Source organism: Catharus ustulatus, chromosome Z, assembly GCF_009819885.2.
Source record: "Catharus ustulatus isolate bCatUst1 chromosome Z, bCatUst1.pri.v2, whole genome shotgun sequence".
Taxonomy (NCBI): Eukaryota; Metazoa; Chordata; class Aves; order Passeriformes; family Turdidae; genus Catharus; species Catharus ustulatus.
This window is the reverse complement of record NC_046262.2, coordinates 45525208-45542020: the sequence shown is the minus strand read 5'-3', so window position 1 is coordinate 45542020 and position 16813 is coordinate 45525208. Positions and strand designations below refer to the sequence as shown.

Here is a 16813-nt window from a genome sequence, read left to right as displayed (position 1 = left end):
ATTTCTAACACTTGTATCTGTTCAAATAATTTCTACAGTTGTCACATATCTGCACTAAACTCCAGTTACCTATGCTACAGCTGCTATGTCTTTACAATCTCTTTCATAAAGGCTCCCCTAGCAAATGAAGAACTGGCATTTTTCAACCACTATAAAGTTACTATTACCTCTCTGCAGCTGCACAAAGCTTTTCATTATTGGCCAGAATTTTTTTTAAAGAGTCCACAAATTTGGGAGGCAGACACTAAGTTTTAATGCATTACCCTCTTGTAATAATCATGCTGCAGATGTATAATCTACATGCAAAAAAGTAGGAGGCAGAACTTAATTTGACAACATTTTGAGGTCCTAAACAAAACTACTGAAGCAAAAGTCCTAAATGAATAGTCTATATTAAAAAATAGAATTTTGTCTGTTCAAGAGACTGACTTAATAACATCTATAGCACAGACTTAATGCTTTTGATACCCAAGCAAATAGAAAAGAGAAACACTGGGACAAAAGCCAATAAATTTTATAAATGGCAAAACAGAGGAACAGAGGTTCTGATGGGCCCAAATTTACACAAAATTGGCTACAAATTTCTTGTTATCAATTACCATGTGAATCTCAAAATAATAATTTCTTCTAGAGAGTGTTTCTGCAAAATAACTCTTTCATGGCCACACCTTTGAACACCATAGAAGTATTTGGATAGAATGAGGCGGAACAATGAAAATTATAGTAATATACATGTAAATGGTAAAATACTATTTTAAGTAGATAGTATAAAATCCGAAAATTGCAATGCTACTGATGAGTCACCAACCTTGGAAGTATTTAAAGGATATGTAGATGTGGCACTACGGCACATGGTTTAGAAGTGAACTTGGCAGTGCTGGGTTATGGTTAGACTCAATGATCTTAGAGGTCTTTTCCAAATGAAATTATTCTGTGATTCTACTTGCCATTAAACTGACAAGAGCTAAAAAAACCCAATGTGATTCACAACTCACCCACATGTCAGTTTCTGGATTTTTTGGAAGCCTAACAAACTCCTTTTCTAGTCACAAGGTCTCTTTAATCTCATTCTGCCTGTCAAAGGATCATTTTCTATTTAAGTCATCGCAATGCAATTTCTAATCATGGATATTCTGCTATATTGATAGAATAGTAGATAATTCTGCTACTGAGTTAAGATTCAGAAAAAGAAAAATAGTTATACAGCTTCATATGTTTACGTTGTGTTCAAGGACAACTGCTGGGCCAGTAAACATTCTTTAAAAGGCAGAAACTGAGGTTAGCCAATGTGACACTCAACTACCAGAAGGACAGGATGGAGGATATGGGAAACTGCAGGTCATGTCAGCATGACCTCAGTGCCCAGGAAGGTTGTGGAACAGATCACCTTGAGTGCAATCACACAGAATGTGCAGGACAATCAGGGAATCAGGCCCAGACAGCATGGGCTTAGGAAAGTCAGATCCCCAGGGACCAACACAATCTCCTTCTATGACAAAGTGATCTGCTTAGTACACAAGGACAAGGCGGTGGATGTTGTCTTTTTGGACCTGAGCAAAGGCTTTTATTCTGTCTCCCATAGTATTCTCCCAGGGAACCTGGCTGCTCATGGCTTGGATATGTGTGTTGTTTGCAAGATAAAAAACTGTCTGGATGGCTGAGCCAAAAGAGTGGTGGTGAATGGTGCCACATTTGGCAACTGATCACTAGCGGTGACCAGTACTAGGCTCAGTACTGAGGCCTATGTAATATATTTATCAATGACCTGGATGAGGGGATTGAGCGCCCTCTAGTCACTGTGCAGATGACACCAAATTGAGTGGGAATGTTGACATGCTGAGGGTAGGGAGGTTGGCAGAAGGACCTGGACATGCTGGACAGGTGGGCCAAGGCCACCAAGGAGGTTCAACTAGGCCCACTGCAAGCGATACAGCCAACCAACAGGTCCTGCCCTCAGATCACAATAACCCCAGGCAGTGCTACAGGCTGGAGGAAAAGTGGCTGAAAGCTGCATGGTGGAAGAGGGCCCAGGGATACTGAACATGAACAGAGCCTGAACATGATGCAGCAGCATGCCCAGGTGGACAAGAAGGCCAATGGCATCATGGCCTGTATCAGCAGTAGTGTGGCCAGGACTAAAACATTCTTACACCGTAAGGCTGGACAGGTATTGGAACAGGCTGCCTAGGAAAGTGGTTGAGTCACCATCACTAGAAGCATTAAAAGAAGTGTAGAAATGGTGCTTGATTCTACTACAAATTCCTGGCTGCAAATGCGTTATGTACTACGAGGTCATACGAGTGGCTGTTTTCTTCCTTTCAGCGGGCGGGCTCTCAGACTCTTGGGAAGCCCTGCTGAGCAGAGCTTGGTTTCCACACGCAGCTGCCACCGCCCGGGCGCGCACCTTGCCGTGGGGCGAGTGACGAGCGAACAGCGAGGTACACGACCCGCCATCTCCACAGGCGCAGCACGCCCACCGCCATGATCACACCGGAAGCCGCCGCGGCGCGCGGGGGGCGGGGTGGGGCGGGGCCGGGCAGGTACCCCCCGCGCCGCAGTGCACTGGCCACGCCCCCTCTCGGGCCCCGCCTCCCGCGGGCTCCGCCCCTTCCCCCAGCGGCCGGCGGGGGAGGGGGTGAGGGGGCGCCGCGCTCGTCTGACCGGGCCCCGCGGTCCCCGCCACTTCGCCGCCGCTCCCTCCGTGCCACCCTCCGTGCGCCCCGCACCACGCCGCCGCCCGGGGCGGGGGAGTCGCGGAGAGTGGATGCCTAGCGGGCACCCCCGGGGCAGAGACCTGCGGACGCCATGGGCTGCTGCAGCTCCGCCGCGCAGGTGAGTGGCTCATGTCCCCCTCCCTATTCCGACCCCGCTGGCACTGATCCTCCTCTGCTGCCGGGCCCTGTCACACCCGCGCACGGCCCCGCTGCCCGCCCCGGGGCTGTTCCGCCCCGGCCCCAGGTCTGCCCCTGTCGCTGTCCTGTGGCTGCGCAGCCACTTGTCCGCTCCGCGGCCGCGCTCTGGCGGCCGTGCGTCCCTCCTGGTGCCCCTCGCAGCGCAGCTCCCCTCAGGCTAAGCGCGGCTTTGCTGCGGCAGTGCATCCCCCTCGCTACACCTGTAGCGCCGTTCTCCCGTGGCTGCGCACTCTTCTGCGTCCCAGTCTGTAGTCGCACTCGGTCATGGCTGGGGAGCCTTTGCTTTCTCTCCCCACTTCACGCTCCTCCACCAACAGCTCTGCCCTCCCGTGACTGCGACCACCTCGCTTTCCTCTCGCGTAGCCTTGTTGTTTCGTGGCTGGGTACAACCCCCTTACATCCACTCGCCCCAAGCCTTCATGCACACGACCTGTGCACCTTTTTGCTCCCTTTGTAGCTGTGCTTTTCCCGCTCGCGGCTGTGCACCCCCGTGTACACCCTGTCCCCCGTAGCCTTGCTCCTTACCATGCAACGCGCTTCCACCCTCTGCGTACTACTCTGTGCGCCGCTTCTCCTGTGGATCATCTTCACCTTGCCCCTTCTTCCCCAGCCCACCTTTGGTTTTGCAGTCTATGGTATACCCTGCTCCACTTCCCTGCTATGGCTGCAGCTGCAGACTTCCAGTTCTCACCTGCCATCCTCGCAGGGCCTTACACCACTGTCCTGTGGTCTCCCCCCCCATGCCTCAGTACATCTCCCTAGATAGCTCTGCATGCCCTGCCCTTCCCTGCAGCATGTTCTTTGGGGTCCCACCCGACAGAGAGAAGCTATTCCATGGGAGAACAGTCATCAGGTCCAGAGCATCCCTCAAGTCCACTCCCCCTGGAAAGGGAGACAGTCCTAATCCCAGCCTCCTTCCGTGGCCGAGGGTTCAGGTGCCTCCCTACATCCATTTCCCTGTGTGTGATTGGTCCCGTACGCATCTCTTGTTTCCGAGGTCGGTTTTTCTTTCTTCCCCCTCCCCCTTCACTCTGCTTTGCCCTTACTGACTCCTTTTTTTTCCCCCAGAGTGGTGCTGCCAGGCAAGGCACAAATCGGGAGCTCCACCCAACGCTCCAGTTTGCGGCTCTGTTTCCCGTTTTAACTTTGCCTTTGAACAACACGGCCAAAGCTGTGCTGTTTTTTTGCGTGGCTCTTTTCTGAAGGCTGTAGTATGAATGATCACGACTGATGCCTTGGCTGTGCTTTTCTCGCTTGTAAATGTTAGTTTCCTTTGGCTGTATCACTTGTAGTGGCTGAATCCAGCTTCCAGCAGACTGCTTATGTGGGAAAGTCCATCTCTGCTGTCCCAGATGACTCATCACAGATAGGAGTTTTTGTAGCTCAGCCGTTCAGGCAGACTTTTATTTTTATATAAGAGCTCTGTCCTTCCAATGTAGAACACTGCAGAGAGCTGTCCAGTTGCAATAGGAAACATCCTTTCTCTGTAGCATATATGCTGCAAAGAGGAAGGCAATCAGCCTTATGGTGCATGAAACAAACAATTTGAATTAAGAGAGTGAGATGTGTGCTAAATGTTGGGGACAGATTTTGAAATTGTTCAGTCACTGCAGTAGACTGCCAGAGGATGTTGTGAAGACTGTATTGTTTGAGGTTTGCTAAAAACATGTTAGATAAACATCTGTCAGGAGTGGCTTAAGGAAAGCTGATACAGACTGGGAGCACTGAGAGTAAAGTTGATGTTTTGAAGTAATGTTTTGAAGCCTTTTCCAACCACATTTTCTATGATTCCTACTCAAATTGCTTTTCTTAAATGATTTGTAGGCCCTTTCTAGCTCTTTTGTATGAATTTGAATTGCAGTTCACAGTTCTTTTCTTAAAGGAAAATGCAGGCTTATTTGTGGGTAATGTTAGAGGATGAGTTGGTTTGCATATCTGACCTGTTTGTGGGTTTCAGCTAACTGATTTTGGGTTTTAGGGAAATTTGTGTTCTGCTGTATAGTGTTAATAGTATTCTACTGAACTTTTCATTTACCTTCCTTATGTGTGGCAAGATGCAGTACAACAATTGAGCTTTGTACCCCATATACATATGACTGAAGTATAAAGAATTGCAGTTTATTTAATTTCCTAACAGTAAGCAATGGTGCATCTCCTCAGGAAATCCAAATCAAAGGCTAGTTGCTAAATATTTTATCAGCAGTTTTGTCTAATATATGGATTACGGAAACCTTGCTACATACCATACAGGACTACATTAGGTCCTAATGTCTGTCCTGTCGTACCTTTTATCATTAAAAATAAATGTTGTGTTCCTCATCTACGATGGTCTTCACACTTCTCCCTCTTCAATTTTTCCTGGGCAGGGGTCCATCAGAGATTCCTTCACATTCCCTCACCTACTTTTTGCTTTGCAGCTTCATATTGGTTTATGACGTAATATCTCCTCTTATCATTAATGCCCTCATTCCTCATGACTTTGTTTTTCAAGTAGATTTCTCATTATGTTTATTTTTCAGCTCTCTAGCATATTTGTTCTCCATCTGCTAATCCCCATTTCTGTTTCTGACAGAAATGATTACTTCTGTTTTGATTCTGCCAACCATCCTATCTGATTTCTGCATCTCCATGTCCCTTTCTCATGGCTGCCACCTTCTCCTCTCATTCCTGATAATGCATCTACCTGTGACTGATTGTTGAACTGGATAGATTTCTTTGTGGTTTTATTCATAGCTTTTATTTCACACTCAATTATCTATTTTTTCTCCCTAGATATATTTTCCAGTTCCTTTGCTTTGCAGGCCACCTTAAGGCCTTCGTCTTAGGCCTTTTCCTGTGTGTCTTCCCCAGCAGAATCTAAAGCTTCCCAGAGAAAAACTGATTAGAATTGACATGTTTACCTTTATTCAACACTATTGATTGCTACTTACAGAGATGTATTCTTGTGTTTGTTTTCTGCTTTTTTTAGCCTTTTTCACTACCAAAAGCCCCATCAATTCAGTTTTTCTGCCTTTTTGACTACCCAAAGCCCCATTCATTCAGGTTTTAAGTTTTCATTTCAAATCTCAGGTTTTTACCTCCTGCCATCTTATTCTCTTCCTAATTTTATTCTGAGCTACTATTTTCCATCCTTAAAAATAACAGCACTCTAGTCCATTTCCCTTTTCCAAATTCCTGAACAGAGGAATGTATGTTTGTTGTCACACGTTCTTCTCTCTTCATACTGAATTAATTCCAGTCGAGATTTTGTGTTGTGCTGAAATTGTTTTCAGTTAATATCTCTATAGGCTTTTGTCCCTTTAGAGTTGTAAGGATTCCACATCTTTCTTACCCTCCTTGATCTCTATTGCTTTCAATATATGCTTTTCAGCATATATAATCCTCTACCACATGATGTCTTATTCTCCCTGAAATGCCTGAAGTGCCACAGAATTTTCTGAGTTGGAGGGAACCCACAACAATCATTGAATCCAACTCTTATGTGAATGGTCTGTACAGAGATAGTAATGTAGTTTTGCCTTTATTCACTACCTTGTACTCTCTGATTCTGGTTTGTTTACCTCTACTTCTGTCTGTGGTTATACTTCCAGCCTTTTCCCCTGTTGTGGGTTGGCGAGGTTTAGAAATTTTTTCCCATTATTATGTTAAGCTAGCCGGGATGGCTCTCCTATTAGCCGTTAAGAGCTGGAGACAAAGGACTAGCTGAAGCAATGATGGCCCATTAGGGAAAGGTGGAGTCCTGCTTTTGTTTTCGGCAAGTAAGAGGACACTGGGGGTAGGAGAACTCTACAGCTCGCCGGCTGAACTCGAGGAGAGAGGTTCTTTTTCTCCTGTTGAGATCAGGCTTCTTGGATTTGGACTGCTAAAGCTTCCTGCTTCCTCTGAACAACTGGGAACTGGGACGCCCACGGTGAGCAGAGTTTCCTTCCTCACCCTTTTCTTCCACCTGGGGCGGTGAGGCCATCTGGCCCCCTCCCCTGCCCCTGCAGCAGCCACGACTGAGAAGCCGCCCGCCCTGGTCCATCGAAGAGCCATCGGTGACTGAAAAAGGGACTGGGACTGAATTCCATTCTGTTCTGTCACTGTTTTTTTTTTTCTTTCGTATAGCTGATGCTGTTTTTGTTTGTCTTATAAATGTTTCAGTAAAGAACTGTTATTCCCAACCTATACCTTTTTTGTGCCTGCGAGTTCCTGAATTTCCTTTTCCTTGTAATACTGTCCCTTTAAACCGGGACATCCCCCTTTTGTTGATTTCCTATTTTACCAAGTTTATCAGCTTTATCTGTTAAGAGTCATGTTAAATTAAACTTAATGCAACCATGCCAGACTTTCTTCCAGATGAGCTAATTCTTTCTGTTGCTCCATTGCTGTTTTACCTGCTGAGACAATTAGAACTGAAGTACTTTTTTGCCCCTTTCTTTCTTATTTTCATTTTGGTTTTCCATGTTTGCATCAAGTTCTTTCACTTCCCCTGGTGTAGCTTCTTCTGCGATCTCCACTGTTTCTTTATCATCACAACTAGAATTCTTGTTTACTTCTTGTTCCTTTTCAATGTTACCTGTTGTTTCTTCTTGGGTTTATGAGGGTGTCATCATCTTTTTTTCTTTAGGGGCTTGTGCAATTCTGTACTTATTTAGGATCACTAAGGTGTCATATTTTTCTGCTTGCTGTCTGTTTACTATCACCATCTTGAACCTTGAGCTTGTAGAGAAAAGCTTGTGAAATGTCGGCAGCATCTTACCAGTTGTCTTAATGCAGTCTTTTTTACTTATTGTTATCATGAACAGATCTTCCTAACATTCCTTTGAATTGTAGTTTCGCCAAAGTGTGCTATCCTATATGCGATGAGTCTGTGTAAAGGAAGGGAAAAATACTGAAATGGAATTTCTGTCTCCTGTCTGGTATTGCTGTTACTTGTCAGTAGCTTCATGTTGTTTCAGCCCATTGTACTCTCTTGGCCATATCTTTGTCATGAGATGGGTGTTGTCACAAGAAGGGTGTTGTTGTCTAGATGCATGTCTCTTGTCATGGATCTGCTGTGCAGCAAAGCTTAAGTTTCTTCTTACTTTCAATGAAGGTAGCTCGAGTTTATGGGGGTTTTTCCTATATTTATGCTGTTTTGGAAATGATCTTCTCTTACCTAAATGTAGGGATCTTTTGAGAAAATGGTGCTGAAGTTCTGAATTGTTAAAATAATTGCTTTTCTTTCACATCATTAGTTTTACTGAGGAAGAAAAATGGGCTTGAGTGCTGGCACTCTCTTCCCTTGCTTTTCATTCTTCTCCTTTTCCAATGATATTTTCTTCTGTCACAATGTCAATACATTTTAAAACTGGGTTTTCAGGGAGTAACTGTTGGAGTTCATCACTCCTATGTTGCCACAACTGTTAGGCTGTGCTGTAAATCTGTTTGTTTGAACTAATCCATGCAGCTTTCTTGTTTGTTTTTAAGCAAGAAAACTTATTTTACAGTATAACTCAAATTGCTCCACTGGTCTAGTTTATATCACAGTTCTGTAAAGTTTGCATTGTTACATCTGAGGGGACAGAAATTCATAGATAGTGAAAGGGAATTAAGTGTGGGGAGAGACAGAACTTAAACTGCTTTCTCATGGAATAATTGTAACACCTAATCTGCTCTCCCTTCCTGCTATTCTACAATGGAAGCAGCTGATAGTAGTTAAAAGGTGTTTGCTTTGGCAAGATGTTATAGTAAACAAGGCAATTTATTGAAGTCTTAGTGTTTGTGTTGCACTTGGGGAATACTGTGTGTGTTTAAGATAAATTTACAGCTTTTTACATTAGTGACTTAATCTGTGATATGTGTGAGAGAAGCTTGAAATATTGCTGAAAACTGGAGGCATGACTGGGAAAAACAAAGCACGTGTTAGGTGGTTTTAATGGTGGCCTTGGTTTTTGAAAGACTGTAAGAACTTCCCATTATAAGAGGAGATGAAGACAGATCATCCCTTAACTTTCCCTTGAGCCTCTGCTATCAAAAAAACATTGAATAAATCTGGAATTCCTTATTTTTTTAAAAAAATCAGTAGTTCTGATGGAATGTCTCTTCCAACCATTATGGACAATACAGATTATTAATTGTACATCAGCTGTATATCTTCACTTGTCAGAGGTTCTTGCAGTCGAATGAGTTTAAGGGGCATCTAAACATGCCTGTTTCATTTTGGGCATGGGTACCATCATGGAAGAAGACCAGGCAAATGGTGTTGATGAAGGGAAATGGAATGAGTTGTGAATTCTCCTTCCAGGAGACAGAAAGCTTGATTTCACTTTCAATATATTAACAGTAGATGAGGCTTCTGTTGTAGCCTCTGGTAACCAGATGTGGTATGAAGGATGAAGTGTACAAGCAGGATCCAAGAATTTGCTAATGATAAGGTCTCTCATGGAATTGCCTCTATATTTCTGGTCTCAAAGATCTGTTAGTTTCCTGTGGAGCATGAGATGTCCTTTTATAAATGCTGTCACAAGGGACTGCACAACCTGTGCAAATAATTCCTTTTGATCTTAACAGTGAAATATTTCAACTACATAGATACTTGTCAATACTGTATAAAATTAATTGAGTTTTCCTACTGAGGACTAGCTGATCTGAGGTTCAGACTACCCTTCAGTTGTATCACTTCTTAAAATTTGTAGACAGTGAGTTATTTCCTTTGTCACGTAAGTCAGACATTGACATTTTAAGAACTTCAGGAAGTGATAGTTTGTACTGGGAACGAGCATGAGATGTAGCATCCTTACAATTTTTGGTTTTTTTTTTATGAAGTGAGAGCAGTTTTGGAGAAGATTGATTATCACATTTTTAATAGTGAGTGCTAAATCCAAAGTTTATGTTATTGTAATCTATTTGGCATTAAGACTGCTGTCAGCCATCAGAGTTTTAGGTTAATAATTGTGAGTGTATGTTAAGTATCACCTAACTGATGGCTTTTATTTGTCATTCGAAAGAAATAAGAGTGTTTTTAAAGTATTTTAAGTAGTGAGGTTGTCAACTGTCTTTATGCTACTTACTCTGAAGGCAAGCTTTGGCAGTAACTGTGCATCCCTTTTCCTGGGCTGACTGTAATTTTTGTTCCTATGAACTTAGCTCAGTGATTTCTTTTGTGAAAAGTAGAACTTGCAAACCAATTCAACAGAGTGTCTTTGATATTTTGTATTTGTATCTTTCCTCCTTTGGAGAAGGTTTTGGAAAACTGTAAATTTTGTGTTTATCGTCTAAAAATGGTTATGCAGTGTTGTCAGGCTACTTCTACCTGTTGACTAAACTGATAGCTAATTTTTACCTTTGATTTATGAAACTATACTGAAAGCTTGGCTATAAAATTTGGAGAAAGATTGTGTTGGTGAATATGTGATGGAGTTCTTTTTAGGTAATTCAACCACTTTTGCATTTCCTAGACTTATGCAGTAAATAACTGTCATTGCATTGCATTGGCCTGCTATTGCTAGCCATCCCCCCACCCCCCCTTTTCTTTTCTTTGGTTTTTTTTATATTTTGTTTTGGGTTTTTTTTGTTGTTGTTGTTGTTTTGTTTTTTGGGTTTGGTTTGGTTTTCTTCTAAATCTTTTAGGTATGCAATTTTCTAATGCGGAATAGAAGTGTATAATTGTATGACAACAGCATCAAGAGCATCTGTATGTATATTTAAGAAGAGGGAAGTGTCAACTTTGTTTTGACGCTCAGCTTTACAGTTCAAAAGTTTAGTTTTCTCTGCTTTAATATGATTTCAGCACCCAATATGTAATGCACTATAAGAATAGAAGATGACTTCTGGTGTATTGGACAGCTGATTCCATACTGCATGATAGTTTCTAGCAGTTGCTATTTTTATCAGTACTGTTGCTAGACTATGGTGGAGAGCATGATGAGCAGAGTGACTTGTACCTGATAATATATATTGTGACTGCTGTTAATTAATGCAGTTAAACAGCTGACTACAGCAATGAACACTGGCCTGTTTCAGTTTGGTTTTGTTTTAAATTGAAATCACTCTTGCTGTTTTCCAGATATATTATTTGACTGAGGAGGAGACCTCTGAATGTTGTATACAAATCTGCAGAAACAAAACAGGAAACCTATTTAAGTGCTTTGTTCAAGGTCATGATAATCTTGTCCTGTGAATGCTTTGTCAGTCTTCCCATAGTTTGCTGTGAAAAACTGCAAAATTATTGCCTAATTATAAGGAAGTATGCTTATGTAATAAGCTAAGGGCTTGACAGATTTCCTTTTCCATTCTCCTCCCACTTTTTCTTACATAAATCAGATAAGAGCTTTCTTAGTATTAGTTTCTGTTAATCTAATATACTCTCAGTGTCCTCAAGTGCTGCCCTCTTATTGTAATCCTGAGTGTTTTTCTTTGTTGTTGTCCCAGAATTTTGAACCTGTAAGTTAGGGGTTTTTATTTAAGCAGATGTGGTTTTCACTTGGCAACCACATTTGAATATAGGATGCATTTTGAGGGAATGTGTATCAAGCTTCTATGAATGCTCCTGTAAGTGGCAACACTGTTCCTTCTCACAGCTGTGCAGGCCATGAGCTCCTGAGGAGTTGTGATGTCCTTGGTCTTGCATTTACATGAAGACAGTGCAAAGAATAGGGGCAGCATTTTCTGTAGAATATCTTCCACACCTCATGTGGAGACCAATAACTTGGGAGTTCTGCCCTGGGATTCCTGGTGGCATTTTTGGCTGTGTCTCAGTGTCCTGTGATAAAGCTAACATTTGAAAGTAAAACGTATTTTTAATTGTATGTTTTACTAGTCCTAAGTTAGAAAATATTTTGTAATTTGGGATTTGCAGTCTGTAGAAGTATAGTAATTTCACGATTACAAGCCGCACCATTTTGACTAAAATTTTGCTCCCACACCAGAAATGTGGCTTACACTCAGGAGCGGATAATATGTGAATAATTTTCTGACATTTCCAACCCCAGAAGTGGAAACCCACCTGCCAAGTCGAGCAACCTGCCAGTAAAAGCCAGGATTTTGCGATTGTTACAAATTGTTATTCTGTTGCACTGCAGGTGGAGCTGCTCCATGCAGGCAGCACGGGGGCGGGGGGGCTGGGGGAGAGGCGGGAGAGCTCTCTCCTTCCCTCCTCTCCCGCAGCCTGGGGGAAGAGATGGGGGGGGGCCCTGTGCTGCCATCCCCGCGGCCTGGGGGGGAAGGTGGAGGGCTCCTGGCCCCGCGTGCCGCCACGGGTGCCAGCGGGCTCCATCCTTGCCTGCCACCACGGGGCAGCGCCGGGCTGGGACGAGCGAGCCCGGAAGCAGTGGTGGCCAGCCCTGAGCGGCCCTGCTGAGCGGCCCCACCGAGCTGGGCCACCTGACCCCATCAGCAGCCCCGAGCGGGCCGAGCCTGCACAGCCTGAGCCGAGCAGTAAACTCCGCCCTGCCACGGTTCTGTTACTATTTGGCAACTTTGTTGCACACAGGTCTTCGCTGCGAATGACAGAGCGGCTTATATTCAGGTGCGGCTTATTTATGGACAAAGAACAAAATGTTTGCCAACACCCAGAGATGCGGCTTATACTCGGCTTGTAGTCGTGAAATTACTGTAATTAAATTTGAAATTCCATGAAAGAGGTTGATGAACAAGTGTAAAATTCAAATGTAGTACAGTAACTTGTATGTGCAAAATGTCTTCAGAAATAAAGAAATGTTATGATTTTTTTGTTTTGTGGTTTTTGTGGGGGCTGTAGTTTTCGGGTGGTTGTTGTGGTTTGTTTTGGTTTTGTTGTTTTGGGTTTTTATTATTGTTAATGTTTTGGTTTTGTTTGCATGACTGATTTTAATTAATGATTAAGAACCATGAAAGTACCAAAATTGCATTGAAATGGGTCTTTTAATATCCTGAAAAATACTACTGTGATAGTTGTAAAGTATCCGTATTGATTATTCATTTGAAATAAATAATTAATAATGTGTAATGAAGAAAATAAACAATAACTAAATACTTCTGAGATTGAAAAATAGAGCTTTGTCTGCAGATGGCCTGATCTCAACTTCAAAACTGCAGCAGGTGTGTTGATCGTGTCAGCTTTATTTAATCAGCTGTGTTATGTTTCGAGATAAATATTTAAGTTGTTGATTGAGGTGGAGGTATGTAATCAAGGAGTTTTGAAGCAATGTTTAATATGAGTTGACTGTAAAGATGTATGGAACATGATCTACAACACAGCATATGCTACATTCAAGAGTGAAGTCCCCATGTATGAGTTTTCAGGGTAAACATCCTTATATTACACCATTAATAATACTGTAAGTGATACCTTATGTGATCTCAATTTTGTTTACCTTATGTTAAAAACTTATAAATGCTGTTGGTGCAGTCGGACAACATTACTGAAATAGATTGGATATACTGAATTGGTGGTATTCTTAATATCTGAAGAGAAGCAAAGTATGGATTCATTACCTTTTGCTGGATGAAGCAGTATTGCACCATCAGAAAACTTTTTTTAGCATTATTTCTGTGTGTCATACATAACAGGCAGGCGCACCTTTTTAGTGGAGAACAAGTGGTGAAATGTGAATTCATTTGGAAAATAAGGGGATAATAGGGACCTATATGTAAAATACTGGTATATGGCTGTAGGTCCAAGTGTGACTAGTGTCTGCTTTGCAGTAAATTGAAAAATACACTGTTTTGTAGTGAGGTTGAAGCAGAAATTCCACAAAGATGGATGTTGGACTCCACTGCAAGTTGCATGTCCTATTATGCAGCCACTTTTTTGAATTGCCCCAAGGTGTTTTGGCTTCTTTTTAGAGATGACTGCTGCAGTAGTGTTACAGTGACAAGCTCTTCTGTCCATGTAAGTGGGAGATATTGCTTCGGTTTTCTAAGTCTTCGACAACTCAGGCTTCTGCCTCCCATGAGAATACAACCACTAGCAAGCTCTTAAAGGTTGGAGGACTATGACTCTTTCCCAGAGGTAGATCCAGGCCAAGCCTACACTAAAAATTATTTTAGTGTGTTTATGGAGGTATTGTAATTGGTACAATGTGGTTCATTCTTCCTGGGAACTGGTATAATTTAGTAGAGTAAAAGTTTACAGTGGGTGGTATGTGTTTCTGCCCTAGTAGTAATGGAGGTGAACCAATAGTATGCTTTATAATAAACAAGTTTTGTTGTGAACCTGAGAGATTGTCTGCACTCATGATAGAGTGCTGTAAGCTTCTGGTAGTGCTTTGTCTGAACACCTTATAGGTCAGTCATGCAGAGGAAGTCTGTAGGTGAACATTTTGGCTAAGTCATCTGTTTATAGGGTTCTTAGACTTCTTGGTGGAGTAAGCTAAGGGCATATATGAAAATGTGACATTATTGGTAATGTCATGAAAATAGGTTTCATTCTACAAGACTTTGTTTTGTGCATTTAAAAAGTGGTTTTGCTGCATAAAGTTTTATAGAGAGAACCACTTTACTTGAGTTTTACTTTTGTTCTCAGAAGCATACTTGTGTGGGGAATTGAGTGTGTATGCTTGGAGACTCGGGATCTCTTTTGCTTTAGTCTCTAGGATTGAGGTCTGTTCAGAGGTGGAAGAAGTTTCATTAGGATAATTTACAGCTGCTGCTAATTCTTCTTTTAAACAGGTACGTAGTGTACAAAAGTCTACTATGTCTTGGACAGAAGAATCTGTTAAACCTGGAGAATTACTCTCTTGCATTAGAAACAGTTTGGTAAACTAGTAAATTATGGCTCATCTTATTTGTGGGTGGAATGCTTCACTGTAAAGGTCAACATGTGATTAGTACTGTTCTCTGGCTCCTAAACATGTAAAATGAGTAAAATACCATCTCCTTAAATGGCTGTTAGGATACACTCTTTCAAGATGTTTCAAGAACTGTCTTTTTTCTGTTTCAATATCATTTGAATGTACACGGTTAAACTTTGCTCACAGGACAGCTTCTGAACTGGATGACTTCTTGGTCATCACCTTTCTCACCTGGCTTGCCCATTTCCCAGGGAGGCGTGCCCTTACATGTCATTTGGTGGTATGCACTGTATTGCAAATGGACCCTGCAGTTCTGAAGGGTTGAATTTGCACCATAGGTGTGAAATTTATGTATTCTATGCTCTTTGTGTGATCAGTTGGAATCTCTGGTATTTTATCAGAGCCAGTCTGCCTTCTGGGAAAGGTGGATGTTGCAGGACTCCGGCAGTTTCCACAGAAAATGCCAACCAGGATGAGAATCCCTTTTTTGCCTCTAAAGGCCATTTATTAATGCTGTGTGCACACTGTGACTGTTTGTCTTCTATGAAGATAGCTGGCAACACAATAATTTCTGAATTCTAATTTAAATAAACAAAGAGCAGTTATGTCAATTTACTCTTCTGTATTGAACTACAGTTGTATGTATTCTGAGTCAGGAAGTTACATCAAGGTGATAAAAACACAGAGAATTTAAAGGAGATGTAGTTAAATTAATATGGTTCCTGGGATAGAGTTTTGTAACAATTTATCTTAACAACAAGTATACTTAACTATATGAATGAAGTTGTGACTTTATTCTTACAACCTTTGTGTTCATATACAAATTGGAATAGTGGAGCCTATAGTATAACCTCTAGGTTCTCTCATGCTACTCCTTTTCATCCAGTTGCAACTCATGCCAGTTATTCTTAATTAAGGTTGTCCTTAATTCGGGCCACCTGCCTCACTAACACCTGAATTCTCTTCTTGGAACACATAATCTGACCGCAGCAAGACTTTTTCTTACTGCTTCCTGTACTATCATGATGTTGTAACATTATCAGTTGATGGCAGATTCCATCTTTATCCTAATCTTATTCACATCTTTGCTACTTACCCACAACTTGATTATCTGCGTATGTAGTACTGCAGATGTTCTTTAATAGGCTTCTTGCTTCAGTCTCATCACTCCCAAGTTTTACATTGCGTGAAACATGTTGTTCAAAATAAATTCTCTGTAGTCTCCTGTTGAATTTCTGTGTTTTTTAATCTTTTTATGCTCTTATATGGGTTTCACTCTGATTATGGCACATGAGTGCTTGTATGGCAGCATCCAGTACTCCTATTACAGTTAACAGTGAAAGTGGTTTTGGCTATGCTGGTTCTGGCAATCCTGTAAGAAGTATATTGCAATATGCAGGGGAGAGCTACTCTTTGGTGCTGCAAAGGTATATTTTGTAAGTGGCAGCAAGAAAGAAATCTGGAAGAGGGATTTCTGGTTTTGCTCTGGAATGATTGGATGCAATTAATGCCAAGAAAATAACCTCTTTTTATTTTGTATTTACATGCAAGTGCTCTTTGTCTTGAGAATGTGTAGCTCTGAATTTAGCCAGGGAAAACCAGTAGTTGATATCCTGACATTCTTCCCACTTCCTCTTCTGCAAGAGAAGTCTTAAGACATCCAGTTCTCTAGGTTTGTAGTACTAAAGCACAGTTGTAAAACGGTGACACCTGAGGGTTTTGATTTGGTTTTGAGTTTGCTAAGTCTTGTGCAAAATGGAAAGACGGAAACTTCTGGACACGCTCATCTGGATTCTTAAGTAAATAACTCATAAAATCAGCACCAAAAAAGCTGTTGTGAGCAGGAAATATTCCCAACCTGCAAGTTTGTCTTGGAGAGAAAGAGTAGTTTGCTTGCCTTTCACTTCTGACTGATAGTGCTCCAGTTTCTCTGTGCTTTCATGATAGTGCATGCTTTATTAATGGCAAGAATATCCTTAGAGAGTATAGTATGAATTATGAAAGCTCTGTTTTAAGGGAAAACTTGACATGAATTAAATAATTTCCAAAGTTTTTTCTATAGTTTTCTTTCATAAGCAAATACTGCAGGTTCCTAATCTATCTGGAAGAAAAGCAGAAATGAGCAGAAGTGCTGATATAGGCAAAGCATGTCTGCTAAAATGTTAT

The 16813-nt window shown here is 41.9% G+C and overlaps 1 protein-coding gene across 5 annotated transcripts in view; it reads left to right on the top strand.

Annotated features, from left to right (window-relative positions):
• Positions 1 to 2671: 2671 nt before the first annotated feature.
• Positions 2672 to 16813, top strand: part of SLC27A6 (solute carrier family 27 member 6) — a 151712-nt gene continuing 137570 nt past the window's right edge. For all 5 annotated transcript variants that reach the window (XM_033085320.2, XM_042780143.1, XM_033085322.2 and 2 more), the window contains exon 1: positions 2672 to 2832. In XM_033085320.2, the coding sequence (XP_032941211.1) occupies positions 2806 to 2832 (27 nt within the window). In that variant the 5' untranslated portion in view covers positions 2672 to 2805. The remainder of the gene's footprint in view (positions 2833 to 16813) is intronic.